Source organism: Canis lupus, chromosome 2 (genome assembly GCF_003254725.2).
Source record: "Canis lupus dingo isolate Sandy chromosome 2, ASM325472v2, whole genome shotgun sequence".
Classification (NCBI taxonomy): Eukaryota; Metazoa; Chordata; class Mammalia; order Carnivora; family Canidae; genus Canis; species Canis lupus.
Window position 1 is genome coordinate 18,479,690 of NC_064244.1, and position 16,706 is coordinate 18,496,395.

Here is a 16,706-nt window from a genome sequence, read left to right on the forward strand (position 1 = left end):
AGAGCAATATATTTTTTAAGATTTCATTTATTTACTAGGGAAAGAGAGAGAGAGCATGAATGGTGGGGAAGGGCAGAGGGAGAGGGAGAAGCAGACTCCCCACAGAGCAGAGAGCCTGATGCAGGGATCTATTCCAGGACCCTGAGATCATGTCCTGAGCTGATCAGATGCTTAGCCTACTGAGCCACCCAGGCAACCTCTAAGGGTTTATTTGTAAATGTTATGACTCTTTTATTCCTTTGGGGACCCTCTTTTTGTGTAAGGCCATTACCTCCTCCCCATCTTTCTGCCTTTACTATTAGACTCCAAATGCTTTTGATATCAAAACCTCTTGTCCATTGGTAGATGAGTGGATAAAGAAGATGTATATATATATATATATGTATATACATACACACACACACACAATGGAGTGTTATTCAGCCTTGAAAACAGAATGAAATCTTGCCATTTGTGACAACATGGATGGACCTAGAGATTTTTCTGCTAAGGGAAATAAGCCTGTCATAGAAAGACAAGTACCATGTGATTTCACTTATATTTCGAATCTAAACAAACAGACAGACTCTTAAATATAAAGAATAAACTGGTGGCTGCCAGAGGGGAGGTGGGGGGGAGAATGGGTGAAAATCGGTAATAGAGATACAGAGGTACAAACTTCCAGTTTCTGGGAAACACCTGGAAAGAGGTACCCAGGGACCAAAGGAGGAATGGTGTGAGAGATCAAAGGAGAAGGAGAGCTCAGTGTCCAAGCAGCTGGATAACAGAAATGGAAAAAAGAGAGAGACATAATCAACCAGGTTAAATGCTGTGGATGTAAAATAAAAAGATGCTTGAGTCCACAACTGTGAGGGAACAAGAGTGCTTTGATGGGGCTGCAAAGTGAAGGGGGAAGGAGGAGAGAGGGCGGTGAGAACAGAGAAAATGACTGTTGCTGACTTGGGCATGTAAGGTGTGGAAAGGTAAAAGGAGCAAGGGGCGGGGAGGGGAGTGGACAGGGAGGGAGAGAGCCAGTGAGCACAGGGTAAGGGGAACTGAGGAGAGAGTGGAGTGGGAGACCAACCCGATCTACAGGAAGACAGTGTGCAAGGGGACGATAAAGGAGGCAGAGATGCAGATAAATTTCTTAAGGGTGGTAATAGGTTGAGGGAGTGTTCTCACCTGATTTCTTCCATCACGATCTAAAGGAGAGCTCCAAGTAGCTGCTGAGGCTCAAGAATGAGTGGGGAAAATAAGGATTGAGGGCATAGCTGTGATATTTGGTGAGAAAGCAGGGTTGCTCCGCAGTGTTGAGAGTGGGGAGCATGCATTTGGAGGCATTGATTTTGACACATGGTTTGAATTGCAGGCAGTGGTGAAAATAGATTTTTTCCAAGCTGAGTCTAAAAGAAAGGCCAAGAGCAAGGGGGTGGAAGGCAGTCAGAAGATTCTGCAGTTTAGGGGTTTAGAGACGGGAAGAATTCTGGGTGATGGCAAAATTCAGGAGAGGACCAAACCTGAGTGAATGACAGCAAAAATAAATGTGAGTGGAGTTCAGCAGATTCACATATCTGTGAAACTAACTTACCAGGTTAATTTCATCGCTATTGTAAGTACCTAGTTTACTCTGGCCTGGATTGTTTGCTGAGATTGCCAGAAAAAGTTCATTAGTAAAAAGAAAGTATTTTTACATACTTTGGTTTTTTAGAAAAGAGGTTTAAAAAGCTCATTTATCTTCTTCCAGAAACTGGCTAAAAAATCCTCTCATGCCAGTCATCTCTTGCTCTTCAAATGCATCTGAATCCTGAAGGAACATAATGAGTGAATGCCCACAGAGTTGTGCAAATATATATCTGCTTCATCTTTTAAACTTCAAGATCCCAGCTCTGTGTCTTTCTATTCAACTGCCCTGTCAGTGGGGAATTATAAGCCTTACTGTATTCATGTGCTTGTCTACGTGGAGAATGTGTATTAATGCTTCCATCATGTTCCACTGCATGCACTGTGCACCATAAGCATTTTGTTGGCTTTAAGGAAAAGAGAAATCTTCTAAGAGAATTTGCGGTTGAGCAAAGTAAGAAGTGGCACATTCGGTAGCTCCCCCAATAGCAAATCCAGAATCTATTTGCTTAAAAAGAGAAGGAGAATAAATCCAGATGAAAGGAAATTGAGATTGGAAATACAGATAAAGAGACTTTAAAAAATAACAGTGGGAAGTCTAGACGTTATGCTGTGCTCACCACAGGTGTAGCCACCATCTGCTCCATACAAGGCTCTTACAATACAGTTGGCTGTACTTCCTATGCTGTACCTTTTATCTCGATGGCTCATTCAATCCTTGACTGGAAGCCTGGACCTCCCACTTCCCTTCACCCATCTGGCTCATCCCCCCCACAGCCCTCTCCTTTGGCAACCTCTGGTTTGTTCTCTGTATTTATTTATGGGTCTGTCTCTGCTTTTTGTGTGTTTGTTTGTGTTTTTTAGATTCCACATATAAGTGAAATCATGTCGATGTATCAAATCACTATGTTGTACACCTAAAACTAATGTGACATTGTCAACTATGTCTCAGTTAAAAACAACAACAACAACATAAGACATAAGACAGCGCAAAAAAAAAAAAAATAGTGGCATTGCATCCTCTTTTCCAGACTGTTGATTGATTGAATTGTGTTTCTCAATAGCCTGTGGGGGCAATATCTACATCCATGATGTGAATTCTGCGGGATATGTGACCTCCCCTGGCCACCCTAACAATTACCCCCAGCATGCTGATTGTAATTGGCTCATAGCTGCTCCTCCTGGAAAGCTCATAAGGGTGCAGTTTGAAGATCAATTCAATATTGAAGAAACACCCAAGTAGGTCACCTCCATATTTCACTTTTCTCCTACTCAGAGTTAATATTCTTTAGCTGTTATTTTGAGAATAATTTTTTTCTCTGCTTTTTTCAGCATAGGAAATCCAGGAATGGGGAAGGGACATGCATTACACCTAGAGTCTGAAAACATTGCCCACTAGCCACTCTCTTATGAGCTTAGCAGATTATGTACACAGTTGCTGGCCCTCCTGACACCACACACATCCTCCAAGAGACAATGAGGATGGCTGTTTGAGATTTATGTTATCCGCTCTTCCCCTCACAGGAAAAATATAGTGTCTCTGGTAGATGAATATTTTCCCAGGCTCATACTCAATGTCATAAATAATAAAATATCTGTTTAACAAATGGAAATTCGTGTTACGTGACACTAGATCACCAGTGTCTGAGAAAGGACTAAAGCAAGTACAGGACAATTTCCCAGTCTGTCTTTAATGAGAATTCTTAAGGGATTACAAACCAGGGAGTAAGTCTTACTGTTGAACACAAAGAGAATAACTACAATGACAGGAAAAAACAGAACAACACCTGAATTTTTCTTTGTTTAACAAAAGTATGTATGCATTTGCAAGAATATGTGTATGGTACAAAATTCAGGTACAAGAACTTTTCCTGTTTATGGGCACCTCATATAATGCCGCTGTGCCACTCAGTAAGTATTAATTGGCTGATTGACTTTCTTCAGAAATATTGGGTAAATACTTACACACTTTATGGACACAGAAAATTCCTGCGTAGACTTTCCATTAGCCTGGGTGGCAGAGCTGTCAAGAGAGTTTGTCCTTGTCATGTGAAATGTGCCCTATCATCCTGTAAGACAAAATACTTGTTTTGTTTTGTTTTTAAGATTCCTAGGCATTAATTTGAGAATGACTTTTATCTTTATAAAATAAATACAAAATATAGAGGGAAGACAAGTAAACATTTTTTGATGCGGTACATGTAAAACCTGCCTTTTTGAGCTACTAACCAAAGAATGTACGATTAGAAAAATGTTATGTAGATTCTGAAGTGACACACCACTTAAAATGACTGTCATAGTGTCTTCTACAAAAATTATGATTTAATATTGCTCTTAGAGAAAGTTAGTGAAGTCTTTATTTTTAACATATGTCAAAGTGACTGACTTTATATATTAAACTAATGTTCTTTCTACTTTAGCTGTGTATCCAATTACCTTGAGTTGCGTGATGGGGTTGATTCAAATGCACCATTACTTGCCAAGCTCTGTGGGAGATCTTTGCCCAGCAGTCAGTTGTCCTCAGGAGAGGTGATGTATTTGAGGTTCCGATCTGACAACAGCTCCACTCAGGTTGGGTTCAAGATCAAGTATGCAATAGGTAACAACATTTTTTGTATTTAATAAGAAAGTTCTGACAGACTAGTTATCATAAAACTTTTAAAAATCATACCAGTTTTAGAGAAGTTTTTCTATCTGCCTAATTTTAATGATTGTCTTAGTGATAGAGATAATTAGGGGACGTAAATGTTTAAAACCAAAGTCATTTATCAATTTAAAATTTTATTTTGGTTTCCATTTCAAACCACTCTTTTTAATAAACCTGAATATTTTGTATTTTCCTGACTTGTTTGTGAAAATGTATTCAATTAAATTTTTGTTTCTTTCTCTTATCATGAAATCTCTATAGTATCACCTTAACTGGTAAAAGTGTTTACTATTCAAATACAATCAAATAACTATATTTAGAACAGTAACTTTGAACTCATCATTAGTGGATAATGTTTTTCCCCTAAGTCTCTAATGCCAAGTCAGTCACTAGATAAGAACAAGTATGTCTCCTTAGTGCTTTGACTTCCTTACTTTAAAAAATGAGCAATACACATGCATACTGAAGATTTATTGTATTATGGCCATAATTACATAGAATCTAGTATCTGGTGGGTCTGAACACTGACCAAACATATTTAATATGACCAAAAAGTTGGAAAGCCTACTAGTAACAACATTAAACCTATACCATAGGTCATTTTATAGCCCAAGGCAAATTGTACATAATTCAATCTAACTATCACATCCAGCTGATAAAAAAAGAACTGAGTAGTAATTTGCCAGGCCCTGAGATACCAGTTACTGCAGTGAAATATTCATTTGATAGTTAAACCAGTAAGGGCAGGCATCGCTAATCACACACCGTACCCCTTCCAGCTGAGCAGACCCTCAGTCTTCAGAATCGCAGACACAGGGTGGTAGGCAGGCCCTATCAATCTATCAGTTGGTTCTTGGAATAAAACTTCCTTGCAACTAATAGTTCTTACATCCTGAGAGGATTAATGTGATGTTACAGAATATGCCAGTCAGTTTCCATTTCCCATTATTGGACTGGACTTGTGGTATTGTTTCTCTTTTTATCAATAGTTGATTTCAAATAAGGGGAACACTAAACATTTTCAGAATTTTTAAAATGTGAATTTATATTCAGTTGGCACCTAAAAGTTTTGAATGTGCTGGTTAATTTTTTTTTTTAAAGACAAATCCCCCGTAACAGAATATTGCTCTTTTCTGCAGCCCAGTGTGGGGGAAGAGTGACAGGGCAAAGTGGTATCATTGAAAGCAGCGGATATCCAACACTTCCATATAGAGACAACTCATTCTGTGAGTGGCATCTCAAGGGTCCCTCAGGACACTATCTCACCATCCATTTTGAAGATTTTCACCTTCAGAATTCCTCTGGCTGTGAAAAAGACTTTGTGGAGATCTGGGAAAATCATACCTCTGGTCAGTAAAATATGTCTGCTGTCTTTTGGGGGTGTTTATTTTTCTGCACTCTTATTCAGCTTCTGAAGTGTCCTTACCTCAAGAAAGGCAAAATGACATTTGTCCTTTGTATAGAAGTGCAGTCATGTCTGGGCAGTTCCAGCTTTTCTCTCCCTGGAGTCTACTCATAATCGGTGGGTATCTACAGCCCCAGGTGTAATTATATAGTTTTACCTTATAGATCACACTGAGAGAGCACTGTATTGAGAAGGCATCCTCTTCCTGTTGAGACTTTCCAGTGTCATATGCAGTTAGTTCTTTGAGGAGCATCCTGGTAGGTAAGGAGAGAGAGGGTTATGCATGAGTTGGACACTCATGACTCTGTTGCCTGGAATCATTTCTAACCAAATGAGCTCCCTCATTGTGTGAGATGTCCTTGCCCTAATTGGTTACAGCTTTTGTCACACATCTTTATATATATGAATATGTTGATTTTATTCATGTTTGCCCTGCTTTTCTTAATAGAGGTTAGCTTTTCTTTTTGGCAGAGTCTCGTCTTTTATTATTTTCTTTGTACTTGTAGAACACCTCAAGTAGAGGTGAAATAAAATCAATCACCTGGACATATACATAATTAGTTATTTGCTTCTCGCAGGAAATTTATTGGGCAGATACTGTGGAAACACCATTCCTGACAGCATAGACACTTCTAGCAATGTCGCTTTGGTCAGGTTTGTCACAGATGGTTCTGTTACTGCCTCAGGATTTAGACTACGGTTTGAATCCAGCATGGAAGGTAAGTTCACTGATTCATTAAAGAAAATTACATATAGGGAACCCTGGGTGGTGCAGCGGTTTAGCGCCTGCCTTTGGCCCAGGGCGCGATCCTGGAGACCCGGGATCGAATCCCACGTCGGGCTCCCGGTGCATGGAGCCTGCTTCTCCCTCTGCCTGTGTCTCTGCCTCTCTCTCTCTCTCTCTGTGTGACTATCATAAATAAATAAAAATTAAAAAAAAATTAAAAGAAAATTACATATATATATATATATATATATATATATATATATATATATATAAAATGTGTGTGTGTGTGTATAAATTGAGCACCTACATTGGCTAGGCACTGTGTGAGGCATTGGTGTTACAATAGTTGAAGAAAAAAAAATGACCCTTATCTTCTTGGACCTTCCACTTTAGTTGAGAGGCAGACATTAACCATATAGTCACATCAGTAAAGAAAAATCACAACTGTAATCCAGGCTACCAAAGAAAGGAACTAGTGCTTGGAAAATATTATGGGATGAGAGCTATATGCATTACATATCTTAAGAAAGCAGTCCAGGGCAGCCCCGGTAGCGCAGTGATTTAGTGCCGCCTGCAGCCCAGGGTGTGATCTTGGAGACCCAGGATCAAGTCCCACATCGGGCTCCCTGTATGGAGCCTGCTTCTCTCTCTGCCTGTGTCTCTGCCTCTCTCTCTCTCTGTGTCTCTATGAATAAATAAATAAAATCTTTAAAAAAAAGAAAGCCAGTCCAATAGCCCCACAGCCATCAGAATCAACCTTTCAAATGTCCTGACATTAGTGAAATATAGATTTTATCTGAAAAAACTGGATAATTACTCTCATCTTCTGAGTCTTCTGACTCTTGGGATTACTCTACCTATTTTTCTTTCATATTTCTTGGGCTATGATTATAACAGGACTGCCAGTGGATGAACTGTCATCCATGGAATCATGGATTAAATATTCAGTATTAGAGACAAGAAGTGAATATAAACATTCTCTGTAAGTCCTCATATGCATATAGTGATAAATAAGAGCAATCATTTTGTCCAGTAGGATATTAAAGAAAATACTTTGGAGAACACTTCTTGTGGAAGGTATCATTTTGATTGAATTGGAAGTTTTTTTTTTTTTAATTTCTTCCCCTTCAGCATGTGGTGGGGAGCTACAGGGCCCTACTGGAACGTTTACTTCTCCCAACTACCCAAACCCAAATCCTCATGGCCGGGTCTGTGAGTGGAGGATCATGGTGCAGGAAGGAAGGAGGATCACTCTGACTTTTAACAACCTAAGGCTGGAAGCTCATCCATCCTGCTACAGTGAGCATGTGACAGTAAGTGTCTTTTGCAGTCAGGGATATTACATTCCATTGTTGAAGGAGTTTATTGACCTATAAATCATAGTCAGAAAACTAGGTCAGGAATATTCCCATCCATGCAACTGTACCTCAGGTAAATTCTAAGTATTTTAGATAGAACGGAAGCGTAGTGAACTGCCATAATATTTGTAAAACCTGTTTTAAGAGGCTATTTGTTGTCACCACATACATCAAGGTCATAGGTGAGATAAATTTTAAGAGCAAATAATCATTGTGCATGGCAAAAGTGGGTTAATGGAGAAGAGTTAAGCCCGTGGGTAGCACATAGTTGAATAGGACCAGAGTCACAGAACAAGCCATCACCAAAAGTTTTAAGCCATTGAGTGGTCCTGCAGAGTTACTGTTCTCTGCCAGTGGTGCTGAGCAACTCCTTTGGAAGAACCTGTGCTGCCCGCCCTCAGTGTTGCCAAGGTCAAGTGCTTTCGGATATGTCATCAGCATTCTTAGCTTCCCTTAGCAAAGGAAAGCAAAAAAGATCCATGAATGAGAACGAAGATCATTAACTGAAATGACAAGTATGTATAACTGGATTAATCATACATTAATATTAATATATTTCTCTACCCAACTCAACTTTTCCTCCATCCTTGTTACCTGAGTCAATAACAATTCCAAACTTCTGGGTGGTCGGGTCAAAAACATTGATTTCTGTCTTGGAGTCTTTTCTTTCACATCTTATATTACATCCATAATCAAGTCCCAGAATCTAACTACTTTAAGATGTCTTAAAAGAGATCTTTAAAGAGATCCAGAATCTAAATACTAACCACATCCACTACTATAGCCATCACCACTCACATAGTTTAGTTAGTAGCTTCCAGTTGGTCTCCCTACTCTCTCCCTTGTCTCCCTGCATTCTCCACACAGCAGCCAGGGTGATAAATGTAAATCACATCTTGCTGCTCTCCTTGAAAATCCTCTATTGGCCTCTCATCTCACTCAGAGGAAAATCCAAATCTTTACAGTAGCCCAACTGGCCCTATGGTATCCTATATGAATGACATCTGTATAATCATAGTAATGAGTGACTGAGCCACCCAGGTGCCCCTTCACTGAATATATGGAAACAAAGATGAAGTAGAAAAAATTAACCACTCCAAGTATACCATGTTTTAATGCATTTTCTTGGCAATAAAATATTACGTATTTATAATAAATGTGGCATAAATTTACTTGCACACTAATTTTAATCTATTTTTCTGATTATAAATATAATGAATGCCTATTGAACAGAATTTGGAGAGTTCAAAACTTAAAAAATGTAAAAAAGACTTGAAATTCCCACCCACCCATTGCTAAAATGCTGATGTATACAACAGTTTATTTCCCTTTGAAATTCTTTACATAATTGAGATCATATTGAATATAATGATTATTAGGAATCTTACCAGTAGGGATGCCTGGATGGCTCAGTGGTTGAGCGTCTGCCTTTCACTCAGGGCATGATCCCAGGGTCTTGGGTTTGAGTCCCACATTAGGCTCCCCACAGGGAGCCTGCTTCTCCCTCTGCTTATGTCTCTGCCTCTCCCTCTGTCTCTCATGAATAAATAAATAAATTTTTTTTTTAAAAAGGAATCTTACCAGTAGAATTTTCACATGCTCTATAGGAAAGATAATATGAACAGTCATAGTTTCAGAGCTCCAATAATAAAATAGAATTTACAGCAACAACCACAAATTTTGAATCACATCTTACTTGTCATTTCCCTATCTCTGAATCATAGATGCCAAAGGCATCTACTTTCAACTTTTTAGCTACTTCTTGTGGTATGTATGTCATTATTTCAAAATAAAATTCCTATTCTGCTACTTCTTTGTTTTTTGTTCTTAGACATCCTCTGTCCACATGCAACTATGGAAGATGAGGGTTTAGTTCTTTTCAGAATCCACCCCTACCACACACACCACAAATGCTCATAGGGCTATGCACAGTTCAGACTCCCCCAGTTTCCTCCCAAAATATATATGTCACAGATTTTGTTTAAATTGCTCTTCAGTGTTTGCATTACTGTGATTATACAGATGTCATTTCCAACCTAACCAAGCAATGCACTATGGTAGCATTTCCTTTTGTTTTTTTTTTCTGATTAATAATAATAATTGTGTCCTTTTTTGCATTTCGCTTTTTATGCACAGATCACAAATTCTTCCACACAATTTCACCCCAAGAGTACCTCCCCACCATGTATAGTAAAGCGTATCTATCAGTTCATTCATTTTCCTTAGCAATATCCTCCCTAAGCCCTCTCCATCAGCTGCAAGCCGGATGCCAGCTGTCATGTGGGGCGTTCCCTTTCCCATCAAATTTGTACACCCCTTTGTTCCTCTCCTGGGCTGGACACCTGACTCTGTGCTATGTGCATTATTCTGTCTTGGTTCATTTCCTTTTTTTGGTAAGACATATGTTCTTGTATTTCCATAAGAAAGTAGATATGGATGATAAGGTTTTGAGGAGGTATATGCCTGGAATCACCCTCAGTTTATCATTGTTCTCTGAATACACTACATAGTTAAATTATCACATGTATTTGATATATTCACATATGTATATAAATATATTAATCATAATTTTGAAATTTATGTTGCTTCTTTTGTGGTCCATTTCCTTCAAATTCCTGTTTCTTATTTGTATATATTGATTGGTGTTTGCTTACATGTCTAATGACCCTTGACTGTTTATTCCTATTTGAGAAAGAAGTACTAAAATACTGCATGGAGGCTTTGTATGCATGGGATTGTCAAGTTATGGTCTTCATTGAGTTGGAGGGACTTGGCCATTTAATTAGGAGAAACTACAAATGTCATATCTACAGGTCTTTTCTCCTGGAGAGGCTAAAGCTCCAACAATAACTTTCAGAATTAACTTCCTTTATGAACCTTTAATATCATGTCCAGATTCTTTTTCTTTGAAATGTATTTTTGTAGATTCCATGTTTGTTTTGTTTCTTCTTCACTCTGTTGTAAATAAGGGGATGTGGCTGGCCTTTTGCCTGTATTTTATTACTTTGAAAACTTCTTGCAAAAAAAGTGGGGGCTGGAGGAGAAAAAGAGAAAGAAAGAAAGAAAGAAAGAAAGAAAGAAAGAAAGAAAGAAAGAAAGAAAGAAAGGAAGGAAGGAAGGAAGGAAGGAAGGAAGGAAGGAAGGAAGGAAGGAAGAAAGAAAAGAAAGAAGAAAAGGAGAGAAAAGAAAAGAAAAGAAAGAAAAGAAAAGAAAAGGAAAGAAGAGAAAAGAAAAAAGAAAGGAAAAGAAAAGAAAAGAAAAGAAAAGAAAAGAAAAGAAAAGAATAAAGGAGAGGGAGAAGGGAAGCTTCCTGAGATCTACAGGTTGAGTGAAGGCAGCTTTAAGTGCACAGCTTCTAGATTAATACTGTATCCAGCCCCCTAAGCATACAATCCCTCCAAACCCAGCTGTTTATCTGACTGTGTCCAGAAGGAGAAGAGGCAAAAGTACACCATCCAGCTTGCATTACAGTGAGCTATGAGCCTGATTTTATTTCTGCATATAGCAAGTTTCAGAGCTGAATCTCCAATGCCTACTTCATATCCCATTGTTTTCTGGAAGTTGTAGTTTCCGAGTACAAACAAGAGTGGAGGAGGAAAGTAGAAACAGCACTTGGGTTGCCTCTAACAGCAGTTCATGTGATAAATGGATGCCTGAACAATTGTCAGTCATTGTGATTCCAAGCTCAGAGCAGACGTTGATCATAGTTTCCGACATGTTCCATTACCCTGTAGTTGCTGATAATCCCTTTTGATTCTGGCAATATGTTGCCCATTCCTGTTTTCAGTATTGTTGAAATTTTGTTATCTTCTGTTTCCTTATATAATACTTCAGACTTTGGAGTAAGGGGGATGCTTTAAATCCAATTTTATTATCACTAGTTCTTTGAACTTAAGTAAATTACATAGCCTTTCTGAATTCTGTCTTAATCTGGAAAGCAGGGATGATGTTATATGTCTGAGAGGGTATTGTGCTAATTGGATCAAGTAATATAAGTAGGCTATTAGGAGAGCCTGGCATTTTATTGGTGCTCAGTAAGTGATAGGAAATGCTATATCTGGTCCTGTGAGTCAGAAGACACTTTAAAACAGAAGCCCTCACAGAGCTCAATTTAATGATCAATTATAGTAAATTTAAAAGCTCCCATCTTTTGTTATGGAGTGCATTCTTCTTCGTATCTCTTAGTGTCAAACTCTGAATCATTATTTCTAATCATGAGTGATTCAAATCCTTTTTAAAAAGAGGAATATCAATTACTCAATCAGTCAATTATTATTCAGCTACTTCTGGATCTTTCCTGAACTGTGACAACCAGACATGCTGAAACACCCTGGTTTTGAACAGAAGTAGAATAATACTTTGCAACTATTAGAACTGTGTGCATAACTAGAATTATTGTTTAATATTTTGGAGTCAGCACTACTCATCCCTTTTTTAAAAATTCAAATTAATAAGAAAATTGAGGCTTTGGATTCATAAGTACTTAGGAAACAACTAGTATGCTGATATTGAGATTGATTTTTAAAGTTACTTTTCAAGGCATTTTAAGATATTTGAGTTACTATATGCTTCAAATCATCAGAGACTAACATTTAAGCCTTCATTCCAAATATCAAAGGTCCTAAGACATTGTTAAGAAAAATTGTCCATCAGTGAACTCTGAGAACTAAGATGTAAGTGTGTTGGCCTATCTAATTTACATTTAGAGCACGGTTTTCAGTTGCAGACAGTATTGCAGTCTTTCATTTGTCACCACATGGCAGGAGGGCATTACTGTAATACTTTCATTTTAGTGAAGTGACCCTGAGGCCACAGAATGTGCTCCGGGTAACATAGTGGCTTGTGGCACTGGGCTAGGAGCCCATACTGTTAAGTAATTCATGTTGGCACAGAGTTTCCTTCTAAGGAAATATATTGGGGCTGTGAATATAATCTTCTAGGAAATACTCAGCAAGATGGACAGTGTGACTAAAGGTTAAACTATTTTTCTAATAGATATTCAATGGCATTAGAAATAACTCACCTCAGCTAGAGAAACTGTGTGGTAGTGTGAACGCAAGCAGTGAGATCAAATCTTCAGGAAATACAATGAAAGTCGTGTTTTTCACTGATGGATCCAGGCCATTTGGAGGCTTCAGTGCTACCTACACATCCAGTGAAGATGCAGGTAATATGTTATAATGCACCTATTTTAATCGTGGGCACTGCAGATGTCCTATAGCTACTACCAACAGCAGAAGAGCAGAATTTTGATCTCATCAAAATTACACCTGGGATCTTCTACATAAGGCAAACTTACATAACCGGAGGGAAACCCCATGCCTGTCAGAAAAAAGAAATGTTCTATTTTGAGAAAGAAAACTTCTATTGTGAGTTAAAAAACTTAAAAACGCAATTGGGAGAGCTTCTAGCTCAATTCCATGCAGTGTTGCCATTATATTGGTTGCCCATTCCGCAGTCTTTGGTCAGTTATTTTGTGCTGAGAGACCTTCTGCCTGTAAGAAGGTAACTGGCTCCCCATAAGTAATTTAGTTGAAGACAACCGGATTTTATTGTTTCTCAGTCATCCATATATATACATATTTTTCCAGTGTAAATGAATAAGGGCTCATATTTGATACAGAGTATTTAAAAATTAAGTAGGATATGTACTTTCTAGCCTAAATATTCTATTTTCTGGATTGGTGCATTATCTAAGAGTTTTAAATTTTAGAAAGAGTGGAACTGAATATTTTAAAATACCTCTAAGTTGTTTCATTGATACAAGGGACATTCATTACCATATGAAAAGGGGCAAGTTCCTTGGCACTATAATGCTATTCTATCTGTCTGATCCAATTAAATCTTGGTTCAAGTGGAGAATTGCTAATGAGAAGCCATTGAGACCACTACTGTAGGTTAGCTATTTCTCTAAATTAAATATTAATGAATAATAGGCTTAAATTAGGAGAAACTGATGCACAGCCAAACCCTTAAATCCACCTAATCTACCCTATAGGAAAATAACAGGAAATTTCCTACAGGAACTATGTGTTTATTTTTACACATATTTCCAAACTCACAGAAACTTCTTCCATAGTCTGTATGCATGAGCCAGCCCTTCACCTACAATCTGAACTTTATCTAGAAAAACAAATCAAAGCAATAAAAATCTTGCTGCTGTTATTTTAGTTATTATCATATTACTTGTATCTCCTGTTATAGCATGAATTTAACTCTTCCTCCTTTTTTTCCCTTAGTATGTGGTGGGTCCCTTACGCATTTCCCTGAAGGAAACTTTACTTCTCCTGGTTATAATGGAGTCAGTAATTACTCAAGAAACTTAAACTGTGAATGGACTCTCAGCAATCCAAATCAGGGAAATTCATCTATTTACATTCATTTTGAAGATTTTTACCTGGAAAGTCACCAAGACTGTCAGTTTGATGTCCTTGAGTTCCGAGTGGGTGAGTTCAATCAGGGAACATGTTCTCCTATTTATCCAAAGTATTCTTCTTATACCTGGAGGCCACCAACAACAAAGAGACTCAAGGGGCTATAATATATGCACATAGAATCCAAAAGAATGTTGGTCAGAAAAAGCTGTAATTCTGTGCATAGCCAGCTGAGGTAACATGCCCTATGAATGGTGAGCAAGATGGATCAGAGTTTGCAAGTAGACTCTATGTTTCATTGAAATGAGACACTCAGGATAGATTCAGCTTATCTGTATTCTCTCTCTCTCTCTTTAAAGGATTTATTTATTTATTTGAGAAAGAGAGGGTAAGGGGAGGAGAGGAGAAGTGGGGGAGAGAGAGAGAAAGAATCCTAAGCGGACTCTGTGCTGAGCACAGAGCATGACACAGGGCTCGATCTCATGACCCTGAGATGATGACCTGAGCTGAAACCAAGAGTTGGACTCGCTTAACTGACTGAGCCACCCAGACACCCCTTGTCTGTCACTTAATGAATTCAGGTGGTTCCCTCGATCTTTTACTATTCAAGACTTCTTTCCTCAAAGACTGGAACTTAGCATGGTCAGAAATGTATCAGTGATTTCCTGAATTTACAGGAGTTCTACATAGAAATCAAAACAAGTTTTGCAGTGTACCTGATGGAGAAGCACATGGAAGCTATTTGGGGAATTATCCCCAAAGGAGTCAAATTTGTCTTTGTTTTCATGAGAAGTGGATTAAGGTTTACTTGGTGAACCATAATTCTCTTAAGAATTTTTAAAAATTTCCCTTCATAGGAGATGAATCCATTTTAGTTCTTTCTCCTAGTTGAGGTATGGGTGATCCATCAAATTGCCTCCATTGTTACATTGACACTGTTTTCCTGGTTTGAAAAAGAGAAGTAGGGATGCCTGCGTGGCTCCATGGTTGAGTGTCTCGATGTGGTCCCAGAGTCCTGGGATTGAGTCTTACATTGGGCTCCCCTCAAGGAGCCTGCTTCTCCCTCTACCTATATCTCTGCCTCTTTCTCTGTGTCTCTCATGAATAAATAAAGAAAATATTTAAAAAAGAGAGAGAGAAGTAAAGTAACACTGTAGATCATCAGTGCTATTTGAGGTTCACTGAGTTCCATGTTACCACAATTTTTTTTTAAAGGAGGCTGAAAGCAGCAGAAACCAATATAATGAGCTGGTGGCAATGTTCTAGGGCAGCTATTGAATCAATGCTGACTTTGAGAAGTGAATCAATGCTGACATAGACAGAGGGAGTGGACAGAATTTTCAAGGAGAATTTGATAAAGTCTGTGGTCACAGACCAGGGGACTCAGCAGGAGAATCATCTGGGCCCTTGTAGGTAGATGAAGGTAGAGAAGATGTAGATAGAGAAGACTTATGAGAGAAATGGAACTTGTTTGCGAATGTTCTCTATGTGATTCTGATACCCCTCACCATTGACACCTGATTCAAAACCACTGGCTTAAAATGTCCGTTGACTGATGAATGGATAAAGAAGATGTGGAATATATGCACAATGGAATATTACTGAGCCATCAAAAAGAATGAAATCTTGCCATTTGCAACATGTGGATGGGACTAAAGGTTATTATGCTAAGTGAAATCAGTCAGTCAGAGAAAGTCAAATTTCATATGATTTCACTCATGTGGAATTTAAGAAACAAATTGGATGAACATAGAGGAAAGGAAGAAAAATAAGATAAAAGCAGAGAAAGAAGGAAACCATGAGAGAAGTTTAACTATAGAAAACAAACTGAAGGTTGCTGGAGGGGGATGGATGGAGTGGATGGGTTAAATGGAGGATGAGCATTAAAGAGGACACTTGATGGAATGAGCATGAGGGGTTACATGTAAGTGATGAATTGTTAAATTCTACTCCTGAAACCAGCACTATACCACATATTAACTAACTTGAATTTAAATAAACAAGAAACAAAAACAAAACAAAACAAAACATTGGCTATTGAATTAAGCAGAACAACTGTATATCAAATTTCAGCCAGTTCAATGCAATCTTCTTTCTATTCCCCAATTTTAGATCAGTTAAAATACTCTATTTTGTGTACTTAAAAATCAATGATGTCAGTCTGACAGAATAAGTAAAGAGCAGATTAATTGTGAGCTCTGTAGGTATTCTATAAAAATTAATCAAATTAACCGTCATAAAATACTCAGCTCAAAATCTGATAGTTTTTAGCCCGAGTACTGGATATCCTATTCATTTTAGTTGATTAAATGCAGTGAAGAAATCATTAAAATTTTAGATAATTATCACTTTTATCTTTTGTCACTGTTGGCATTATATTTTTTACTCCCTAAAAAAAAAGGCACATCCAAATGTTTTTTTTTTTTTAATTAATTGTATCTGTTTAGGTATCTAAAATAATTATGAAAACACGATTTGGAACAAAATGGTACCCAAAATAGAGAAAGATGCCCATACAAAAAAAGCTTCTTTTTTTTTTCTATCCTGATGAAGGGACTCTTGCTTTTGCAGTTGATGAAGATAGAAAGGAACTTTG

General features: G+C 38.0%; 1 protein-coding gene across 1 annotated transcript in view; it reads left to right on the forward strand.

Moving 5' to 3' along the window:
• The window catches only part of CUBN (cubilin), a 258,475-nt gene that overhangs the window by 170,764 nt on the left and 71,005 nt on the right, over positions 1–16,706 (forward strand). The window contains exons 44-50 of the mRNA XM_025445065.3: positions 2,664–2,838; positions 4,020–4,198; positions 5,386–5,595; positions 6,230–6,370; positions 7,510–7,691; positions 12,732–12,903; positions 13,976–14,182. Of these exons, the coding sequence (XP_025300850.1) occupies positions 2,664–2,838; positions 4,020–4,198; positions 5,386–5,595; positions 6,230–6,370; positions 7,510–7,691; positions 12,732–12,903; positions 13,976–14,182 (1,266 nt within the window). The remainder of the gene's footprint in view (positions 1–2,663; positions 2,839–4,019; positions 4,199–5,385; positions 5,596–6,229; positions 6,371–7,509; positions 7,692–12,731; positions 12,904–13,975; positions 14,183–16,706) is intronic.